This window comes from Henckelia pumila, chromosome 3 (genome assembly GCF_033568475.1).
Source record: "Henckelia pumila isolate YLH828 chromosome 3, ASM3356847v2, whole genome shotgun sequence".
In the NCBI taxonomy this organism is placed as follows: Eukaryota; Viridiplantae; Streptophyta; class Magnoliopsida; order Lamiales; family Gesneriaceae; genus Henckelia; species Henckelia pumila.
The window spans coordinates 195,492,478-195,508,976 of NC_133122.1; the positions used below are offsets into that span (position 1 = coordinate 195,492,478).

The 16,499-nt window shown below is 35.8% G+C and overlaps 3 protein-coding genes across 3 annotated transcripts; 2 read left to right on the forward strand and 1 right to left on the reverse strand.

The window, feature by feature from the left end:
- Positions 1-999: 999 nt before the first annotated feature.
- LOC140890288 (secreted RxLR effector protein 161-like) lies at positions 1,000-1,713 on the forward strand. Its single transcript, XM_073298049.1, has one exon. It carries the CDS (start codon positions 1,000-1,002, stop codon positions 1,711-1,713), a length of 714 nt encoding a protein of 237 aa, XP_073154150.1.
- A 1,027-nt stretch (positions 1,714-2,740) lies between these two features.
- Positions 2,741-6,212, reverse strand: LOC140890572 (oligopeptide transporter 3). The gene is made up of 6 exons (XM_073298448.1): positions 5,582-6,212; positions 5,280-5,377; positions 4,395-4,964; positions 4,009-4,264; positions 3,740-3,922; positions 2,741-3,655 (listed from the first exon to the last, which is right to left on the reverse strand). The coding sequence occupies exons 1-6, from the start codon at positions 6,077-6,079 to the stop codon at positions 3,038-3,040; spliced, it is 2,223 nt and encodes a 740-aa protein (XP_073154549.1). The 5' UTR covers positions 6,080-6,212; the 3' UTR covers positions 2,741-3,037.
- A 7,859-nt stretch (positions 6,213-14,071) lies between these two features.
- Positions 14,072-16,486, forward strand: LOC140887249 (pentatricopeptide repeat-containing protein At4g16390, chloroplastic). Its single transcript, XM_073294368.1, has one exon. It carries the CDS (start codon positions 14,137-14,139, stop codon positions 16,219-16,221), a length of 2,085 nt encoding a protein of 694 aa, XP_073150469.1. The 5' UTR covers positions 14,072-14,136; the 3' UTR covers positions 16,222-16,486.
- Positions 16,487-16,499: the final 13 nt, after the last annotated feature.

Sequence of the window (16,499 nt, forward strand, 5' to 3'; positions counted from 1 at the left end):
GGAACAGGAAGGCTCTAAACAGGATCCAGCTCTTGATGAATATCTTCTTGCAAGAGATAGGGTAAGAAGAGATATAAAATTGCCATCCAGATTTGCCTCTTCCGTGTTCACTGCATTTGCACTAAATGTGGCTGACTTAATGGAGTTAGAGTAGCCAACAACATATACTAAAGCTGTAAAGTGCAAAGAATGGAACCAGTGGAAGACAACAATGAATGATGAATATTTATCACTCATGAAGAACAAGACTTGGGTGCTGGTTGATAAACCAAGGGACAAGAAAGTTATAGGATGTAAGTGGGTATTCAAAAGAAAACCAGGAATACCAGGGGTAGAAAGACCAAGGTATAAGGCAAGACTAGTGGCAAAGGGGTTTTCACAGGTTGAATGAGTGGATTATCATGAAGTATTTTCACCAGTGGTTAAACATACATCTATTAGAGTTTTGTTAGCCATCACAGCTTCTCAAGACATGGAACTTGAACAATTAGACGTCAAGACAGCTTTCTTACATGGAAGCTTAGAGGAGAAGATATATATGTCACAACCAGAAGGTTTTGAGGTTAATTCAAAGGCTGGAAAAGTGTGTCTCTTACAGAAAGCGCTCTATGGACTAAAACATTCTCCCCGACAATGGTATAAGTGTTTTGATGAGTTCATGTTGCTGCAAGGATACACAAGATCAAAATATGACAGTTGTGTGTATTTCAGACAGTTACATAATCTGTCATATATCTATCTTTTAATCTACGTGGATGATATGCTTATAGCATGTAAAGATCATACTGAGATTAGAAGGTTGAAGGATCTTCTCAATACTGAATTTGAAATGAAAGATCTTGGTCCAGCTAAATAGATCTTGGGGTTGAGATCAACAGAAATAGAAAGTTGTGTTCTTTGTCATTGTCCCAAGAAAGATACATTAACAAAATTTTGAGTATCTTCAGTATGACGGAAGCAAGGTCTGTAAACACATCAGTAGGAGCACATTTTAAACTAATGGCGGTGAAAGATGATCAAGAGGAGCTGGAAGCAATCCACATGAGAAATATACCATACTCAAATGCGGTAGGCAGCATAATGTACTTAATGGTATCTACTAGGCCTAATATTTCTTATGTTTTGGGCCTTGTAAGTCGATTTATGAGCAAGCCAAGCCGAGAGCATTGGCAAGCAGTCAACTTGTTATTCAGATATTTAAAAGGACCATCTAATCTGAAGCTTGTCTACTCAAACCATTCTGCAGAAACTTGTGAGGTAAAAGGATACTGTGATTATGCGTCTGATCTTGATAAGAGGAGATCAATCTCTGGCTATGTGTTTACGGTTGGTGGGAACATAGTAAGTTGGAAATCTAGTCTCCAAAATGTTGTAGCTTTGTCTACAACTGAAGCAGAATATATATCACTGACAGAGGCAGTGAAGGAGGGTTTATGGATAAAAGGTTTTGTCTTTGAATTGGGGTTCGATCAAAAGATGGTGACAATTTTCTATGACTCTCAAAGTGCCATACACCTATCCAAAAACTATGTCTTTCACGAGAGAACAAAACACATTGATGTTAGATTACACTTTCTAAGAGACATCATTACACAAGGAGTTGTGAATATCCAGAAAATTGACACCTTAGTTAACCCAACAGATATGATGACTAAGGTTATACCAGTCAACAAGCTAAGAGGAGCATTGAGAATGCTCAACTTGCTGGAATAGGAAGAAATCTGCTGAAGGGGAACTCATTTGAATTTACTGCATGCCTCTAATTTTCAGTCAAAGGTGGAGATTTGTGAAGACCGTGGTTGACTTCAAAGTTAGTTGTCATGGATGGTTAGGATTTACTTGTTAGTAATGATCCAAATCCAACGGCTAAGATCTAACTAGAGGATTAATAAGAGTTGTTAAGTTAGTTAAGAGCTCAATATATATTCCTGTTGTGCGGTTCTTGATTGACAGATCGAGATTAACTGAAACAAGGGCTCAAAAGAGGATCGAACTCTCTGAAGGAAAAACTCGAGAACCACAGGTCGCATTCGAGATCGTCTTCTGTTATAGGCGTTGAATTGGATCGTGAGAAAGATAAAGAGCTGTAGATACTTCTGAACATTGGATTATACTGCTAAGTGTTATTCTTTGTTTTTTGTCTCAAGATTGTAGTGTTCTTCGTGAGAGGTTTGTATCGATTATAAACACTCTTGTTATAGTGGATTCGAATGGGATTATTCTCAAATCCTTGGATGTAGGATTGATCACAATCCGAACCAAGTATATCGTGTCTTGTTTTGTCTATTCTGTTCTTATACTTGTGATTGTGTTGCTTGTGATATGCCTCTGAATTAGAGTTTCTAGATTAGAATCGTAACATAACTATATGGGATGGGCTGGGCTCCCCCATATAGTTCCGTCCCTAATTGCATTATGCAATTTTAACCATCGGATGTTGTTTCAAGGCGTTTTGAGAGAACCTCTCGAGTTCACATCTGATTTTAGAATTCTGAGTAATTTTATTCCCTGCAACAGTAGTGATTTTAAATACAAGCAATGCAATGCATTTTACTAGCAAGAAATATGCAGTAATTCTCCTATCCATTGCTAGCATGCATGCAATACTAAAATTTTGATTTATTCTTTATTTATGAATCTTCCATAGGTTAAATCTCTTGTGCACATCATCATCCTTGATTTCAGCAGTTTATCCTTAATTCTCGCTCATAACAGATGTCATTCATTTTTTCAAATACATGTGTAGAGAATGTCATTGTTCAAAGTTTCATTTCTTAGCAGTAATCCATCATGGACTTTAGAATATTCCAAGTTTCTGCTCAGATAAGCTAAACCAGATGATTGTTTTGAGGCGAATGTTTATTCAACACTGAATCGAGCTTTTTGTACAACAAGTTTTCTCATCTCCCGTCGTCTTTCACACCAAACGCGTGCCGGCCGCAAACCAAAGAACTTTAGTTACAACTAACAATCTGGTATATTTCAAGACCGCGCGGAGGCTATCTTTGTATCATCTAAATTCATTTTATTTTATTTTTTATCTAAAAACCGGGCACCCTTTAACTACGATCCCTGGTGCAGTGGGACATGTAGCCAAAGGGCAATGGTCTGGACTCGTTCCCCACCATTTCACAATCTTCCCCTCGTTTTGCAGCGCAAAGAACAACAGAACACCCATGAAAGCTGTTCCAGCATCCAATGCAGCAGACAACACGTAGTTATACTTCTGCCACCATTCTTTCCTGTACTTGAACACAAAGTAGTTGAATATGGTTCCGGTCAGAATCCAGCTAGCGATGTTCGTGGGAGTTGCCGGTGGCATTCCAGCGAACCCGTAAGATATGACAGGTATGTTGATCAAGGGGATCCATTTCTTTTCTGGGAAAATTCTGCTCATTATCCAAACAGGAAGCGGCAACAGAGCTCCTATGAGGAATAGCCACACCAAGTTTCGGTACATTCCTCCGGCTCCGAAGAGTCTTTCGGGTCCTATTAGACCCCAGATGACGGATGCATCAAATGTGACTCTAAATTTGGGACACGTCCAGGGGCTCTCAGGATGTAAAGCCTCCACATCGCAGATGTTTTCGATGTTTTCCATCATCCACCACGCGACTCCAAGATTCACCACACCAGAAACTAGTGTTCCCACCAGCTGGAAAAAGGGGAAACTTTTGTTATGAAAATAACAGATTATATCGAATTCAAGGAAGAAAAATGAGTTCTTGTGTGTAAAAACCTGAGCTGTATACATGCATCGAGGTGGGATTTTCATGTAGTGCCCGAGTTTGAGATCGGCTAGGAAAGACAGAGCATGTATCGTGCTGATTCTCCCGTAAATCTTGAAAAGAAGGTTCGCTATGGGTTTTCCAGGGAGTATGAAGCCAATTATGAACTGCGCGATTATGTCATATCCAGGTTGCTGCATTGTTTTTCACTAAAAATATGTATCACATTTCCTACAAAACCAAGGTAACGATTTATAAGGCGAAAAGAACAGTTTATTACCTGGTTGGTAGTTGCTTGAATGACTCCGATCGGAAGAGTTACTATCCAAGCTAAACAGAATGCAAGAATCAACCCCCACCATGGAATCTGCACATCATCTTTCCACACAAAGGACATCATCAAGGACAAGGCCATGCTTCCCACTAATAAAACCAGGTACCACCATTGAGGAACTTGCTTGTATCCTTTCATCAATCTCGAATGTACATCTAGTTTAATGTTCTTTGCAGCAGATTTACTCTGCTTCCATATATCACTACACAATATAAATCAAGAATGAATTCTGAATTGAGTTTCGATAAGCCAGAAAATGTGATTTCTACAATAAGATAAATCCTTTCATAGCTGAACTTGATGGTAGTAAATTTCTGAAGTAGCTAGCTAACCTGCCATGAAACAAGGCCACATGAGTGAGAGTTGCTGTAAACCTTGCGAACCCGGATCCAATGGAGAGGGCGAAAAGAGGGCTAAGGTAGAGTTTGCTATAGTTATCATAAGCAGCAACATTAAGGTCATACTGTGGGGTTAAAATCTTGGTAGTATCATACTTCTGTCCACTAGAAGTAAACAGCTGGTTCGAAAAGATGGGGAATTTGCGAGCATCGAAAGTATTGAACTTCCAGTAGCATATAGGGACGATGATGTATATAAACATGACGAATCCGGCCATAACATTGAGAATGGAATAAAAGGGTGTCACCAAGGGGCTGCCATGGTAAGCAGAAATGCCAGCCCAGTCAAGGGTGAAGGCACCGACACCGAGACCGTGGTATCCCGAACCGATTTGCTGGGCTGTGATACTATGAGGCCACACCCAACATACCCATGAGAAAAAGGTTAAAATTTGAAACAAGTATCCAGGGAATAAGTAATAAGCAAAGCTGGCAGCCATGAATATGAGGAAAAATTTCATTCTTGTCATGTCTGTTGGCTTGGGTTCCTTTTCGTGTAGTGCCCTGCAAAAGTTTACGTGACAACACAACTTTTCAGCATAACTAGTATTTGATTCTTTGTGGATCAGTTTGCACAAAAGTGAACTAGTTGATGAGTGATCTTCACTTTTAAGCTTTATATTCGCTGGAATGTAACAGTTGTGGAGAATTTGGAACTGATTTTCCTCTCATTTTGATCGTTGCTTTTCAAGGGAAATATCATCCACTGAACTTGTTTTCAATGGTTTTATAAAGATATTACTCAGCATCTTCCAAATAATTACAGCATTAAATCATCACAAATCATGAAACACTTATCATCTAAAGAGAAAAACTAACCTAAAGAGAGAAACTTGAGCAAGATTGGATGGCCACCACATCTCAACTGGATCCACCAAGTACTTCCTCAACATTCCAGCCCATCCATATCCCACGATCTGCGATCATAATTAGAGGCTTCAAATCTTGGATTCAAGTCACAATTGGAAAAAAGTTCAAAACTTTATTGATTAATGACCAATTTTCTTGTAATGGGTATTTGATTTTCCCCCCCAAACTTTACGATAATGAAAAGAAAGAGAACATCAAGAACAAGATTGGAGCCATAAGTAAAGAAACAAAATTTCAAAACACTTACGTACCTGAGTAGTCAAGACAATTAAAAGAGCGCACAGAAAATTCAAGCTCTGCTTATAGTAAGTCTTCATCACGGTTATGGCACCAATGGAGTACGCGTCGCCGCCGCCGTACGACACCCCGCAGTTGGCCATGACGGTGATGATCACGTGCTCCTTTATGTTAAATGGGCCCGGGTTGAGGCTGAAGCTCCACCTCCCGAACACCGTGAAAGTCCTCTCCGGCAGCGCCGCCGCCATGAACTTGCCGAGGGGCAGCGCCAGTATTTGCATGAGGATGGCGGAGATGGTCAAGGGCTGCGTCCGGTATATGAAGAATGTGTTGAAGAAAATCAAGACCGTGCACAAGATTATCCCCAGGAACCATGCCCGGAATGTCATGACGGGAAGCGTGGGGTCGTCGGTTTCCGGCACCACCAGCGCCACCTCCTCCACGGTGCACCTCTCTTCGGCCGCCTCCTCGCCGTTGGCGGCGGGTTTGGCGGCGGCTGAGTTGGATGACATCGATGCTACTGTTTGTGAGAGCTTAGACTTGGAAGTGGTGATGGATTGCTCTGCGATAATACATTAATGGCTTACACATATATATGTATATATATACACTCCATGAGTATGGAAGAAGAAGAGGTGAATTAGTAAGCTCATTGGTGAAATGTTTGCGGCTTGTTTGGCCACGTTTTTGTTTTTGTAGTTTTATACTTTTATTCCCCTAAAATAAAAGAGCATGTATTCGTAACACGAATCGATCCGACTCATATTTACAACTAAAAGTAATATTTTTAACAAAAAAACATTAATATTTTTTATGAGTCGAATCGATATAAAATTTGTCTCACGAATTTGATTTATGTGACTGTATAAGTTGTGAAAATAAAAATAGAAATACAAATATTTACCAAATAATTTTTTCCCCAATTGGATTTAATTTCTTTCTGTTTTTATCAAAACAAATTATGAAATTAATACAATGATGAATATAAGATTTTATTTATACAAAATTTGATTTATTCCATTTGTAAAACTTTGAAAACAAACATGAAAATTGAATCAAACTTATAGAATTAATAGATTATTTATAATCACATTAATTACTAAAATATAGGTGGCTTAATATTGAATTACGGAACTACTTTGTTTCATCAATTTGTAGTTCGATTGAAATATGCTTCCTTCCTATCTTAAATAACATCACATCCTATCTTGATGAACATCACATCACGAATATAATCATTTCATTATTGAAGATACTAGGGTATAATGTTTGGATTAATATTTTGTGTTTTAGGGTTAAAAAAATGAGGTACACGTTAATCTTATTTTGATAGCAAGTCGAAGTTAATTAGGCGAAGTATTTTCTTACATAAAAATTTGTATATTTTTCTATGTATCACCTATTACATAATTATTTTGATATTTTAAAATATAATATTTTGTGTTGAAATTTAATATAATCATGAACTTTTTAAGGTTGATACAAAAATTAACTAGAAGTCCTTTTTTATGCTACAATTATATCGTTAAAAGAACTCTTATAATATTATCTTATGAATTAATTTTATGGATTGATATTTAATTCGATCCGAATTATTAAAAAAATATTTATTTTTATATAAAACATATTATTTTTCATGAAGTAATTAATCAAGTAGATCCATTAAACGGATATATGCATGTAATTTTTGTATCATTATCTTTATATGATACCTTTTATTTTCGTATAGATTATAGTCCTATACGTTGTTGGGAGATTAGGGTGAAATCTTTACGTAAAGTTTTACACGTGTAAAATTAATGTGAAATAATGATGGAAAATACGATAAAAAGATAAAATAATAAATATTTTATTTTATTTTATTTTATTTTCAATACATACCAAACATTAGGTATGCGGTGGGTCCTCCCAAACTGATCTTTAGGAGGAAAACCCATACTAATCAACAATATAAAATTATAATAAATAAATAAATAAATAACTAAATATCTAAATAAAAGGTGCAGTAATTCTATTTTCAGATCTTCTTCACTATTATACGGAGCTCGGAACTCAAGACGGAAGGATTCAAATTAATATAATCTTTCCGTGGTTGCCTTTGGATTTATGGTTTTGAATTTACAAGAATTTTCAAATGTATCTGAAATGATAATATTGAATAGTTAATTTGAAATTGAAGTAAAAAAAAACGTAATTAATTAATTAACAGGTTTAAATTAGAATAAAATGAGTGTGTAAATATTTCTATCCAAACACACTCATAATGTTTTGTGGATTATTTTATGCTACACCTGGAGTACTTCTCTCTCATGATATGGTCAAATGTCAATAATTAGATTATCAACACACATGTTAATTTTATGAAAATATAGAGTAACAATCCTGTGAGACGGATCAACTCTATTCATATTTATAATAATAAGTAATACTTTTGGCATAAAATATAATATTTTTTAATGAATAACTCATATAAGATATCCGTATAAAAAAATGACCATTGGGACTGTCTCATAAGAGTTTTTTCGAAAATATAAGGGTCACTGTGATCTAGTGATATCGAAATAGGGAGAACAACACTCTCGGTGTAGCATAGATGGAAGATTGATTGCATTTACATCGTAAAATCCACTTGACCATAAATTTTAAATTCAAATCAATTATTTTTTGAGTTATTGTGGTGGATTTAAAATTTATACCAACATGAGGTCATATCAAATAATTCTCTTAAATGCTCCCTCAAATCCAAACGTAACCTAATGTTGCATTTGGATAGAACGATTTGAAATATGGATTTTAAATCCATGTATTTTAATTTCATTTGATTACTTGAATGAATTTATGTTAGGCGAGTATCAAATTCATCTCTTGTTAAACTATACCTGCAATAGTAGTTAAGATAGATTTGAAATGTATTCAAGATGAGTATCATTTCAAATTCATCATCCAAACCAAATTTTATAATCTAAGCACAACCTAAATGAATATGGCACATAAGCACATGTCACTTGATAGAAATCATAGCCAAGAAAAGAATAATACCGAAGGAGAGGTCGTCTCACTTATTGGTGACTCGGGGTTAAATTCAAAATACCTATGAATGACTCCGATCGAGAGAATTGAAGTTATATATAAAACAAAGGTCAGGATTCAAATATTGTGAATGATGAAACCAACAATTGCTGAGTTTTCTTATATTGAGATAATTTATAGACTGTAAAAAGAGTATATTTTAACAATCAGTGTAATTTTGACTTAAAGTTGAATCTATGTAATATTGAAATTTTATTTTAATTGTAATACAACATTTGGTCATCGTGGTTTTTTTTTTTTTTTTTTGAAAAGAACATTTGGTCATCGTGTTACTTTCACCAGAGGTGTGAATATGCAACAATTTTAGCCAATGAACTCATAATTACATGGGAAGAAAAGTGGAATACATTGGGTGATCACCAAAATGAGATTTCTCCTTTTGGGGCGTGTGCGAGCCACGGGTTGTCCGGACCTGACACACTCTTGGACTGGAGTCGCACGTGGCAACCCACGTAGGACCCACGCTCGACCCTGACACGTGTACCGGGTTTCCATCAGGGTGCTGACGGACCCATTGACGCCGTCACTCGGGGACTTCGTCTGTCACCTGTTACAAAATAGACGGGACCGTTAGTTTTGACGACAAGTACGTGCCCTAAGTGTGTTTCATTTAAACCGCAGACTTTGGTCTTAGTGCCCCCTTCTTTTAGAAGAAAATAGGTTGACCGCTCCTAAATAAGATATCAAAAAATCTAGGCTATTGAATTTTCAATATATATATATATATATATAGGCTATTGTGGATATAATTTTGAATAAATTCATTTTCTGTTCGGAATTTATAGGATTTGGAAACATGTTGCCAGAATGTACAAGTCAAGGGTTAGTATATGTTCCATCTGAAATGTATAAATATTTTACATCACATATTCGTGATCAGAAGTCTAAAATTTCACCCTAAACACTTTAGGTGTAGTGTATAAATATATATATATAATACCATTGTTTAAGTGGTAGAAAGCCCTTGTGTACTTAATTAGAACCATCCGAATTCATATAAATGGAGTCCACCACATCCAAGGACCAAGGATTAATTTAGGGGTGCAAAACAATCGAATCGAACCATATAATAGTAAACATATTAAGGATCGAGTTCGGCTCCAATGAAGTATATTCAAGTTCGAGCCTCATTCGAAATTCAAAAATTTTAAATATTTTTGCTCAAGTTCAGCTCGAAATATTCGAACATGTTCGTGAACTATTCGAAGTATTGTTCGGATATTAAGAATCGAGAACTTCGTTCGAAAGCTCAAAATGTACGAAAAGTTCGAAATATATATTTATTATATCATTATATTATATAATAATAAAATATCAAGGTTCGCAAACTATCGAACAAAATAATTTTGGCTCAACTTCGGCTCGAAAAAAGTTCAAACATGTTTGAGTTCGACTCGAGTTCGATAAGTTTGAATACGAATCAAATATTTATCGAATCGATTCGAAAAGCTCGTAAATCGACTCGATTTGTTCAAATTCATGTGTTAATCAAACAAGGAGAATGTAATGACAAAACAAACTACTAAACAACTCGAAGATAACATGGGATTTTTATCGTATGAGTAATAAAATAGTTATGCGGTACCCTTACGTCGAGTTGATTGCTAAATAGCACTCAAATTCCTAATCTTTAACGTAATAAAATGGTACAATATAGATGCTGAAATGGACAGACTTGGATTCAAGTACTTATATTCTTTAAAGTTGTACGAATTTATTGTTTCATATCATTTAATTTTTAAAAACGGATAAGCTCTAACAATATACTATAGACCGTGAAGAACGACACATTTTGTGTCTTGTTTTGGGGGAAAGAACACCCATGTACATGATTGGTGGAGCCACGAGGCCGGTGCTAACATTTTGTGCCAATGACAGAACTCCATATATATTTTTATTTTATCGAATATTTGTCTCTGAGTTTTACGATAATTGAAGTTAAAACTGTTTACGTCATTCATATATCCAATAATATATAACATCATATGATGATTAACGTAATTTGCATGTTATTGCGTTAGTCCGAAAGTTTACCCAATGTGCACTGAAAAGTAGCAGATGCGAGTTTTTACGTCATAAAAAAACAATAATAAAAACATCCTATGAGTTAAAATAGATATTATCTAAATAATTTGGAACATGGAGCCTTGCAAAAATGACAAAACATATGGGAATTAAAGAAGAGGCAAATTAAATGAAGCTACACCAGTTGATCAAAGTCTGATAGGAATCTGTCCGGAATTTGACCTCACTGACTAGTCGACAACAGAAAAGACCCCACCAATTGTGCTTTGTGAACCCAACGTTTTAGTTATTGGTGGGTACCAATCGGAATAAAGCTGCTGATATGTCAAAATTATATTATTAATTAATTAAATACGCATTAATATTTATTGTTAATAATAAAACAATATAATTAATTATATAACGTAGAATAAATTTCAAATTACATCATTATTGAGTATAATTGAAAACAAAATATATATTTGAATTCATGAATTTTAAATCATTCTATCCAAATGCAACTCAAGTGTTTAGCTAGCTAGCTCTTCATAGTATTATTATATTCTCAATAATACATTTGTGCACGTTGATGTATTTTTCACTATACATGAAAAACAATAACTAAAATTTCATATCAAAATACCACTTTCAACTATAATAAAATTCCTCAATAATTTATGACCGGTACTAGTGCATGTGATCATCACTAGCTTTTGTTGACATAAAACCGAATCACTTCGAATTTTGGACAGTTTCAGCGAGTGATCGAGCACAGTGCTCAAGTTGACCCGAGTTAGTAGAAAAGATAACAAAAATGGGATTTAATCGATTCGTTTCAGTCGTCAACTAATATCTAGAGATGGTGCATGCATGGTGGCCAAGCTAGCTAGCTAATTGTACGACTTTTACCTTTTGGAAGTTGGATGCTTCCCGCAAGTTCCTTTCAAATTTTATTTGGCTTTCAATTCTTCTCTCTTTATGCATAGAATCATATCTTTGATCATCGACGTTAATTCCTAGCTTCGAGTTCTTAGTTCGAGTTCTTGGAGTTATTTCTTTTCTATCTATCTCTGAGTGTGCTAAAATCCGACTCAATTTAATTTTGATTTCATGTCAAATGTAAATATCTGTAGTTAATTTCATGTAAGGGGGGTTTGAAAATTAGTTGATTGGAGATACGATTTTTGTTGAATTTAATTTTGAACATCTTAATTAACTACTTATAAATTAAATTAGCACCTAAATTGAAAATTTTAATTATTTCGTAATCACGAAATATGAAGGATAATTTCGTATAACTCAATCATATTTAACTTTTCAAATGAATGAAAGAAGCCTCATATTTTAAACTTCACTCAGAACCACATTTTTCATAGGATCGATCCTAGGACCCCGATGCCCATTGATATACATGTTTTCTATATGTAGACAAGAGTCTTACAAAAAAAAAATTAGGAAAGTTGGCAGCCAGAAAAATAGACGAGGCCTCTCCTGGCTGCCTCCACCACTAAAGCGTAGACTTGCATGATGGAGTCGTGATCGAATATGTCAGTATGGCATCGACAAACGCATGGAACAAACAGACCACACTGAATGGCGACTACTTGCTCCATCCCCACATTGTTTTTTCTCATATATATATACATATATATATAAAATCATGTGCATTTCTACAGTGGAATTGTGGGGGCACATGTTGGATGTGTGAAAACGATCCATGCCACACATTTGAATTATTAACTTGCATGCAAAGGTGGAGGCAAGAGGAGGTCAGTGGTTGCATTCGTCACCCTCAACTTTGTATTTTTATAGTATATATTTTATCTTTCAAATTTGTACAAGTAGATCTTCTTCTAAATGATTTATCGACGTCCCTCTCATCCTTGTCCAATAAAAATCATTTTCGCCTCTCTTAATTGAATTTCTTGGCTCCGTCCATGCTTACAGAAACATCATCTTTGATTTTGATTTTGATTTAGATTTAGATTAACTAGATTACGTACGTTTCTGCTAAGAGCTCAAGAAATTCCAAGATTACAAATCTAAGGATGTAGCTTCGATTGGCGAGCACATGAGTATATATGCAACAATCATGCATAATCATTAATCAACCTTAATTAATCACCACAAACAACTGATCCGAAAGCACGTAATGGATCAAAAAGGTTCTCAAGGGAAGTACAGGTGTCAAGATTGTGGTGAGAATGAGGTTTAATTGAAAATAGCTCTTTTATAAAACTGAGTAGATCTCTAAAAAAAAAAAAAAAAAAAAGGACAGAACAGGTATTTTATTAGACAGTTTTTATTAAGATTTTATGTCAATGAGCTAGATGGATCGGCCATGTTTATTTTATTAATGAAAAATAATATTTTTTTACGGAGTCGAATTTCATTGAAAATCCATCTTATAATTGACCCATAAGACGGTTTCATAATTTTTTTGTGAAATTAAATAAAGGTTTATCATGATAATGGGGGATTACATTGAAATTATCAAGAATGTAAAGTAATATAATAATTGACTATATGCAAATGCATATAATTATCATTTTTCCCCCAAAGAAACAAAATGTATTAGTTTAAAATTATGGGATGACCTAAGGCCTTTAATCGTATATCAAGACAAGCAACAATGATTTGATATTTTTAAACACGAAAGATAGAGGGAAAGGAAATGCATATAGATTTATAACAAGTTAAAAATTTATGAGATCGAGAATATCCAAACTCGTTTAATATTTTTTAGAAAAATTGAGAAGATGTTTGTTAAATCTCTACCCCTAGACCTTGTCTCAAATTTGAAAATTTATATATTGATTTTAGTTTCGAATCTATATCTACATATATTTGGGCTTCGAGAGCCCACCCTATAAATTTCTATTGGAAATCCAATAATTGACAAGCCACATTGGTGGATTTCATTTGGTACGTACAATAATTGGGCCCAACTTAAATTTTATTTTTTCAAAAAAAAAAATGAATATATTCTTCCATCTTCAAATTGAGTATGATTTCTTCCGGAAATCACATAAAAAGAGTAAGAAATCACAGTATCTCATTTCAATGTAAAATAATTATTTACATTAAATTTTTTTAATCAGTCTCAAAAATAATTCAATCATGTACATTATAAAATGTCGTGAATTTTATGTTAAATATTCTAGAATAGTAAATAAAGTAGATATGCTATAAAATTATTTTTTTAAAAAAAATATTTTACAATTTCAAAAATATATTAACGTATCAATACAACATTGATAAACCAAAAACACAAAAACTCTTATAAAACCATCATACTATATTTGTTTGATGAACTTTTTAATCTATCTTATCCATAAAAAAAAATAAAGGGCGAGGGGTATTTTGGTCTCTCCAACATGAATTGATAAGCTAACAGAGATATCCAAAAACTCGGCACTCTCACACACTAAACCCCCAACATTGTGTGAAACAGAGGAGCAGAGGCAGAGCAACAATGGCGTATCTCAGTGCTTCTACATCTGCTTCAGTGTCCCACGAAACCCATCACTTCTTCCCCTTTACCTCCCCTCCAAGCCTGCTTCAACTCAGACCACCAACAAGAACTCTCAAATTTCACTCCCCGACGCCTTTCTTTAGCGTCGCCCAAGTTTCTTTGCAAGAGCAGACGGCCATCATCAATTCAAGAGATGCTGACAGCCCAGATGAAAAGGCCATGTCTTCATCGAATCCTCACGTCTGGGTCAACCCGAAGAGCCCCAGAGCTTCGAAATTGAGGAAGAAATCTTCTGATTTCAGGTACGCTTCGTTGGTGAAAGCCGCGGAATCCTTGGATTCTTGTGGGCCAGTTGAAGAGGATATATTGAGTGTTTTAAGTACTCTAGGAAACAAGATTGTCGAACAGGATGCCGTGATTGTGTTAAATAATATGTCCAATACTGAAATTGCATCTCTGCTTCTTAATTACTTTCAAGATAGATTCAAGATTACTGGGCGGGTTGTTTTGTATAATGTGGCTCTGAAAATATTTAGGAAGTGTAAGGATTTGAATGGAGCTGAAAAATTGTTTGGTCAGATGCTGGAGAGGGAAATCAAGCCGGACAATGTTACTTTTTCTACCATAATCAGTTGTGCTAGACATTGTAATTTGCCTGATAAGGCTGTTGAGTGGTTTGAAAAGATGCCATCTTTTGGGTGTGAGCCTGATGATGTCACTTACTCAGTGATGATAGATGCGTATGGGAGAGCAGGGAACGTGGATGTTGCTCTAAGTTTGTTTGATCGGGCAAGGAGTGAGAAATGGCGTCTTGATGCCATAACCTTTTTTACTTTGATTCGGATCTATGGGTCTTCAGGTAATTTTGACGGGTGCTTGAATTTGTACGAGGAGATGAAGGCTTTGGGGGTTAAGCCTAATGCAACTGTTTATAACACTTTGTTGGATGCAATGGGGAGAGCCAAGAGGCCGTGGCAGGCGAAAAGTATCTATCGGGAGATGATGAGCAAAGGGATTAACCCTACTTGGGGTACTTATGCTGCACTTATTCGGGCTTATGGCAAAGCTCGATATGGTGAAGATGCACTTGTAGTGTATAGAGAGATGAAGGAGAAGCAATTGGAGTTGAGTGTTGTTCTATATAATATTCTTTTGTCAACTTGCGCTGACGTAGGATTTACTGAAGAAGCTTTCGGGATTTTCGAGGATATGAAAAGTTCAGGGACATGCACTCCAGACAGTTGGACATTTGCCTCCATGATTACCATATATTCTTGCAGTGGGCAAGTTAAAGAGGCTGAGGCTACGTTAACTGAAATGTTGGAAGGTGGCTTTGAGCCAAACATCTTTGTCTTAACTTCACTTATCCAGTGTTATGGAAAAGCTGGCCTTATAGATGATGTTGTGCGCACATTTGATCGGCTATTAGAGGCCAACATAACTCCTGATGAGAGGTTTTGTGGTTGTCTTCTTAATGTTATAAATCAAGCCCCAAAAGAAGAACTCGGTAAGCTGACCAGTTGCATTGAGAAGGCTAATCCCAAGCTCGGTGGTGTTGTCAAACCCCTCGTTAATGGAGAGACTATTAATGGGGAAATCTTCAAGAAAGATGCCAGTGAGCTCTTTGATTCAATCGGCAATGATGTCAAAAAAGCTTACTGCAACTGCTTGATTGATCTTTGTATCAACCTAAACCAGTTGGAGAGGGCTTGCGAGTTGTTAGACCTTGGGCTTACGCTTGAAATATACACTGATATAATGTCTAGAACTCCAACACAATGGTCTTTGCATCTGAAAAGCCTTTCTACAGGGGCAGCTTTGACGGCACTCCATATATGGATGAATGACTTGTCCAAAGCTCTCGAAAATGGCGAGGAATTACCATCTTTACTCGGTATTAACACAGGGCATGGAAAACATAAATTTTCCGAAAAAGGCCTGGCGGGTGTTTTTGAGTCGCACTTGAAGGAACTTAATGCTCCCTTTCACGAGGCACCGGACAAGGCTGGCTGGTTTTTGACCACAAAGATCGCAGCAACATCATGGTTGGAGTCCAGGCGTTCCCCCGAGGTACCTGCTGCTTAGGTGAAATTCTTTCAGGCTGGTGCTATACTACCATTAATCACCAGATCTTTAGACAAAGGCATCACAACGTATCTATAGACATAAGGCATCACAATGGTACAAGTGTTTCTCAAATTCATTTCCCTAATTTTATTATGAATCTGCTACCAGAGGGAAGTTTTGTATTGTTACATGGTTATAGGCTATACCGAATTTTTCTTGGTTATTTTTCCGTTGTATGCAATATATGGGATATGAGCTGTTGAAACCAGTATTAGTTATCGTTTTTTAGTTAAATC

Coding starts and splice junctions, on each gene's coding strand:
- LOC140890572 (XM_073298448.1), bottom strand. CDS start 6,079: ATGTCATCCAACTCAGCCGCCGCCAAACCCGCCGCCAACGGCGAGGAG. Junction 4,965..5,279: donor GCTCAAGTTTCTCTCTTTAG/GTTAGTTTTTCT, acceptor AAACTTTTGCAG/GGCACTACACGAAAAGGAAC. Junction 3,923..4,008: donor TTCAAGCAACTACCAACCAG/GTAATAAACTGT, acceptor AAAACAATGCAG/CAACCTGGATATGACATAAT.
- LOC140887249 (XM_073294368.1), top strand. CDS start 14,137: ATGGCGTATCTCAGTGCTTCTACATCTGCTTCAGTGTCCCACGAAACC.
- LOC140890288 (XM_073298049.1), top strand. CDS start 1,000: ATGGCGGTGAAAGATGATCAAGAGGAGCTGGAAGCAATCCACATGAGA.